The sequence below is a fragment of the Epinephelus fuscoguttatus genome, linkage group LG5 (assembly GCF_011397635.1).
Source record: "Epinephelus fuscoguttatus linkage group LG5, E.fuscoguttatus.final_Chr_v1".
In the NCBI taxonomy this organism is placed as follows: domain Eukaryota; kingdom Metazoa; phylum Chordata; class Actinopteri; order Perciformes; family Serranidae; genus Epinephelus; species Epinephelus fuscoguttatus.
Genome location: NC_064756.1, coordinates 16,943,817 through 16,950,275, shown reverse-complemented (window position 1 = coordinate 16,950,275; position 6,459 = coordinate 16,943,817). Strand labels below are relative to the sequence as shown.

The 6,459-nt window shown below is 41.9% G+C and overlaps 2 protein-coding genes across 3 annotated transcripts in view; one reads left to right on the top strand and one right to left on the bottom strand.

Moving 5' to 3' along the window:
• Positions 1-2,394: 2,394 nt before the first annotated feature.
• On the top strand, positions 2,395-3,856 carry LOC125889377 (uncharacterized). The gene has a single exon (XM_049577289.1). The coding sequence runs from the start codon at positions 2,659-2,661 to the stop codon at positions 3,826-3,828; it is 1,170 nt and encodes a 389-aa protein (XP_049433246.1). The 5' UTR covers positions 2,395-2,658; the 3' UTR covers positions 3,829-3,856.
• Positions 3,857-6,410: 2,554 nt separating this feature from the next.
• The window catches only part of LOC125889375 (arp2/3 complex-activating protein rickA-like), a 108,114-nt gene continuing 108,065 nt past the window's right edge, over positions 6,411-6,459 (bottom strand). For both annotated transcript variants that reach the window (XM_049577281.1, XM_049577288.1), the window contains one exon: positions 6,411-6,459. This exon is cut by the window's right edge and continues 60 nt beyond it. The gene's annotated coding sequence lies outside the window, so the exon portion shown is untranslated.

Sequence of the window (6,459 nt, the reverse complement as noted above, 5' to 3'; positions counted from 1 at the left end):
GTGGACGGGCTGGGTGAAAGAGCTACAAACGTTGAATGGCTTCAGCACCAGCAGATGTTTGAAACCTCCTAACTTTGGAGAAATAACTGCTGCACAGTTACATCATTTTGCGGATGCAAGCGAAGAGGGATATGGGACCGTCACCTACCTACTGTTGCACAATCACCAAGGTTTGGCACACAGTGCCTTCATAATGGGAAAGTCCAGGGTGGCACCTTTAAAGCCTGTGACAATCCCACGTATGGAACTGACAGCAGCTGTGGTGGCGGCTCATATGGATAAGCTGTGGAGAAGGGAGTTGAGGATGAAGCTACAAGACTCTGTTTTCTGGTCAGACAGTACCTCTGCTCTGAAATACAGTACAGGCCAAAAGTTTGGACACACCTTCTCATTCAATGCGTTTTCTTTATTTTCATGACTATTTACATTGTAGATTCTCACTGAAGGCATCAAAACTATGAATGAACACATGTGGAGTTATGTACTTAACAAAAAAAGGTGAAATAACTGAAAACATGTTTTATATTCTAGTTTCTTCAAAATAGCCACCCTTTGCTCTGATTACTGCTTTGCACACTCTTGGTATTCTCTCCATGAGCTTCAAGAGGTAGTCACCTGAAATGGTTTTCCAACAGTCTTGAAGGAGTTCCCAGAGGTGTTTAGCACTTGTTGGCCCCTTTGCCTTCACTCTGCGGTCCAGCTCACCCCAAACCATCTCGACTGGGTTCAGGTCCGGTGACTGTGGAGGCCAGGTCATCTGCCGCAGCACTCCATCACTCTCCTTCTTGGTCAAATAGCCCTTACACAGCCTGGAGGTGTGTTTGGGGTCATTGTCCTGTTGAAAAATAAATGATCGTCCAACTAAACGCAAACCGGATGGGATGGCATGTCGCTGCAGGATGCTGTGGTAGCCATGCTGGTTCAGTGTGCCTTCAATTTTGAATAAATCCCCAACAGTGTCACCAGCAAAACACCCCCACACCATCACACCTCCTCCTCCATGCTTCACAGTGGGAACCAGGCATGTGGAATCCATCCGTTCACCTTTTCTGCGTCTCACAAAGAAACGGCAGTTGGAACCAAAGATCTCAAATTCATCAGACCAAAGCACAGATTTCCACTGGTCTAATGTCCATTCCTTGTGTTTCTTGGCCCAAACAAATCTCTTCTGCTTGTTGCCTCTCCTTAGCAGTGGTTTCCTAGCAGCTATTTGACCATGAAGGCCTGATTCGCGCAGTCTCCTCTTAACAGTTGTTCTAGAGATGGGTCTGCTGCTAGAACTTTGTGTGGCATTCATCTGGTCTCTGATCTGAGCTGCTGTTAACTTGCGATTTCTGAGGCTGGTGACTCGGATGAACTTATCCTCAGAAGCAGAGGTGACTCTTGGTCTTCCTTTCCTGGGTCGGTCCTCATGTGTGCCAGTTTCGTTGTAGCGCTTGATGGTTTTTGCGACTCCACTTGGGGACACATTTAAAGTTTTTGTAATTTTCCGGACTGACTGACCTTCATTTCTTAAAGTAATGATGGCCACTCGTTTTTCTTTAGTTAGCTGATTGGTTCTTGCCATAATATAAATTTTAACAGTTGTCCAATAGGGCTGTCGGCTGTGTATTAACCTGACTTCTGCACAACACAACTGATGGTCCCAACCCCATTGATAAAGCAAGAAATTCCACTAATTAACCCTGATAAGGCACACCTGTGAAGTGGAAACCATTTCAGGTGACTACCTCTTGAAGCTCATGGAGAGAATGCCAAGAGTGTGCAAAGCAGTAATCAGAGCAAAGGGTGGCTATTTTGAAGAAACTAGAATATAAAACATGTTTTCAGTTATTTCACCTTTTTTTGTTAAGTACATAACTCCACATGTGTTCATTCATAGTTTTGATGCCTTCAGTGAGAATCTACAATGTAAATAGTCATGAAAATAAAGAAAATGCATTGAATGAGAAGGTGTGTCCAAACTTTTGGCCTGTACTGTATATCAAAAATGAGACTTCGAGGTTTCGTGTCTTTGTAGCCAACAGAGTCACAGAGATTCTCAAGATGTCTAATCCATCTCAATGGAGGTATGTGCCTACAATGCACAATCCGGCAGATCTTGCCTCCAGAGGTGTGAGAGTGGAATCTTTTCTAAAGAATGAAATGTGGATGTGTGGTCCCCCATTTCTCCCGCAACCAAAGGAAGCTTGGCCTGTTGATCCAGATGACTTGGGAGAGCCACTGTCTGGAGACCCGGAAGTCAAGGTTTCTGCTATTGTTTCTGTGGAACAAGAGAAAGACAATGCTGTGACATGTTTGATAAACCGCAGCTCATCCTGGACAAGTCTCTCAAGAGTGATGGCCTGGATACTAAGGCTTAAGGCTCTGCTATTGAATATCAGGAAAAGAAAGGAAGTTGATGTCCATTTTTCTCAGTCTGCATCAAATGCAAAGCAGCACAAGGATGTTGAGGTGTGTCGTGGTCCCCTCTCATTGGAAGAAATCAAAACCAGTGAACTAGAAATAATCAAGTTCTGTCAGATACAAAAGTACGCGGAAGAGTTTTCTTGCCTTCAGAGGAGAGAGAGTGTGAAAGGAAACAGTCACATATACAGGCTCAATCCGATACTGGAGGATGGCGTTTTGAGAGTTGGAGGTCGGCTTAGTAAGGTGGCTATGCCTGAAGAGTCTAAACACCCAGCTATCATAGCTAAAGAGCTTCACATCTCAGACCTCATCATACGCCACATTCATCAAGAGGTCGGCCATGGTGGCAGGAACCATGTGCTGTCGAGGCTACGTCAACGCTATTGGATTCCTGCTGCGGGTGTTGCCATAAGAAGGATTTTATCCAAATGTGTTGTCTGTCGCAGGCTACATGGAGCCACTGGTCAACAGCAAATGGCAGACTTGCCTGTCGACAGGGTTTCACCAGATGAACCTCCCTTCAGTTACGTCGGGGTAGACTATTTTGGACCTTTTGACATCAAGCGTGGAAGGAGTCTTGTCAAACGATATGGAGTCATCTTCACCTGTTTGGTGATAAGAGCAGTGCACATTGAAGTTGCTTCATCTTTAGACACAGATTCTTTCATTAATGCCTTGCGACGCTTCATCGCAAGAAGAGGACAGGTTAAGGAGCTCCGCTCAGACAATGGCACTAATTTCATTGGTGCAGAGCGTGAGTTGAAACGAGCCATTGACGGATGGAACCTGGAACAGATCAACGACACACTCTCATTGAAAGGAATCAAGTGGACCTTTAATCCTCCTACCGGATCACACCATGGTGGAGCATGGGAGAGGTTGATTCGTTCCATTAGAGGGGTTCTTAATGCCACTTTGAGAGCACAAAGTTTGGATGAGGAGGGACTCCAGACAGTCCTCTGTGAGGTTGAGTCTATTCTCAATAGCAGACCCCTTACCAAGGAATCCACTGACCTAAATGATTTGGAAGCACTGACACCCAACCATCTTCTACTTCTCAAAACCAAGCCCTGTTTACCACCTGGTCTGTTTCACAAGGAGGACAGTTATGCACGTCGCAGATGGAAGCAGGTCCAATATATTTCTGATTTGTTTTGGAAAAGGTGGACTAAGGAGTATTTGCCACAACTACAGGAATGCCAGAAGTGGACAAAGGTCAAGAGGAACTTCATTCTCGGGGATATCGTGCTAATAGTGGACGATTCCGCTCCTCGGAATTCCTGGGTCATTGGAAGAGTCACTGAGGCGGTGCCAGACAGAAGAGGATTAGTGCGGCAGGTCAAAATTAAGACCCAGACCAGCGTTCTTAGTAGACCTGTGACCAAGATCTGTCTTCTTCAGGAGTCGGAACAGTGTTGAAGGCTGTTTTGACTTGTTTGACTTAGACTTGACGTGAGTGATGACTCACTTAGGACATGTGCTGGTAACCTCTGTCCTAGACATGACTTGACATGACATGGCTCAAGAAGATTGGATCAAGATCTACCATGAACTTTATACATACAATGGACTATGGACACCTTGCAAAAAATATACACAAAAAAGGATAAATGTAAAGGGCCCGATAAATTGTATTGTTTGCTTATGTGGGTTATGTATTTGTAATTATTACTGGGGCAACTGTAATAATTATGGGGCCGGAATGTAGGTGCCAGTTATTGTTATTGTAGTATTTTGTATTAAGTTTCTTTGCATGCCATATTTGGTCACTTACAAGGATGTGTCACGTGGTGTTGGTGGTACGTCAGCAGCGATAGTAGTAAAATCAGCCGTTCTTCACCGGGCGGCTCTTATGAATGAACTGAGAGGATGAGGGGGGAAGTCTCACTTTTGCTGACCGCTTTGATCGCTTTGATGCTTTTGATCGCTCAACACTAGCAAAAGGAATTGTTTTTAGACTTTGGGAAGTTGTTTCACATTTGTTTTATCAGCAATAAATATGTAAAACGCAACATCTTTGGAGCGAAGATTTATTGACATGCCAGCGCGTCCAACAAGTAAAGTTTTTCCCCTACTTAGCCTCTTGGCGACTATATTTTTGCTTTTGGATAGTCGCTCTACAGTCAGGATTGTTTGATCTGTCCAAAGCTGCACGACATTTAATACAAGCAACCCCAAATATTAATAACAAATGTATGTTTGCAGGCTGGAGTCTCTGCTGTAGTCCCATGGTAATCACCTCACATGTAGTCTACTGGCATTGAGCATTGGTGTGTAACATGATTCATGATTAAATGAACTGAGAATAAAGATGCATCACAGATATTATTACCAACAAAAGCTGCACTATCATAAGTGGCCATAGGATGGCAGTCTTTATTTAGCAGTGCCTTTCCATGTACCTGGTGTAAAACTGCTAACAGTAAAATCAAATCTCCAGTGAGATGGAGCATAGTTTATAGTAAAGCATCTACATCTGATTCTGATGATATATATACATATATAAAAACTGCAGTTAGGACTACTGTATGTAAAAACATTTTAACACTCACAACTAAATGAACATAGTTGCACCTTTTTCTTCAACATAACTAAATGTGACGCCACTGAATTGTTACCCAATATTCAACTGGACTGGTTTGAGACTGATGGGACCTAACTCTGTAGGTATTCTAAAAACAAGGATGCATAAAGTATTTACCAGATGTGTATTTTCTCTACATGTTGTTCCAATAATTTAAGTTACCAGTAACCTAATTTTGTTAAATGAGAAGAAAGATGGCTAACTGATGTTATTATGATGGATGACTTAAAACACTGAGGTCTGCACAGATGCACACTAACACTGTAATTGTGTATATGGCATACTATGATAAAGTAAGAACTGCTTTATGTAAATTGATGCCATTGTTATTCTGACTTTTTGGGTGAACTATTAACAGGAATGTGATGAAACATTCAGGTAAGATAGAAGAAAGATGGCTAACTGATGTTATTATGATGGATGACTTAAAACACTGAGGTCTGCACAGATGCACACTAACACTGTAATTGTGTATATGGCATACTATGATAAAGTAAGAACTGCTTTATGTAAATTGATGCCATTGTTATTCTGACTTTTTGGGTGAACTATTAACAGGAATGTGATGAAACATTCAGGTAAGATCTCACCTAGGGTTAATGATGGTGGGTCTCTGGAGCTGTGTCGACATGAAATGATTTCTGATGAAAGTATTGGTTAAATTTAGGCTAAATACACAAAATGTAATGACTGCAATGATGTTATGAGAGGATAATGTTGATCTTTAGAGTGTATTTCAGTGAAATCAAACCAACAGATTGATATCATTGTACTAGGCATGCATGCAACTGGCTTCAAAATAGAGACAGGATATTAATAAACAAGAAGAGAAGGAAGTGAGATGAAACATGTTTATTTTTATTGAATAAATGATATTAAATAGGAACTTGCATTACATAAATCACAATATTGGTTTTACAGGGAAAGAAATGTGGAATAAAAATCCTTCTTCAGGCTTGTTTCGTTAGATCTTTACCCACACTTTACCAGTAAATAAAATGCAGTCCATCAGAGTTCAAAGTGAAATAGATTAACTGTGAGTTACACACACACACACACACGCACACACTGAGCTGGACCCTGGAGCAGACTCAGTTGTTTCAATATTGCATTCACTTTCATGCTGTTCACATTCCCCTCCCATTGTAGGCCTTGTTGGCAGAGCCCTCAGATCACTACGCTCTACTTCTGCCACCATTGTCTCTTAAACTCAGAACATCATGACATCACCTGAGTGCAAACACACCAACTTGAGCACAGATGGTGAAGGCATACACCATCATTTTTAGCTCCTAACTAGGGTAACAACAAAACATGATTAACAATGATTATGTGTTTCTTGATTCTGATTATACACTGATTATTGATACATTCAGTTGAGTAACATATGAGTAAATATTTCACAGAAAGCAAATCAGTCAGTTATTAGAAAGTGAGTACAAGTGCAATGAACAGTGAATGCAAAA

Excerpts from the sequence above, each read along its gene's own strand:
- LOC125889377 (XM_049577289.1), top strand. The coding sequence starts at position 2,659 with ATGCCTGAAGAGTCTAAACACCCAGCTATCATAGCTAAAGAGCTTCAC.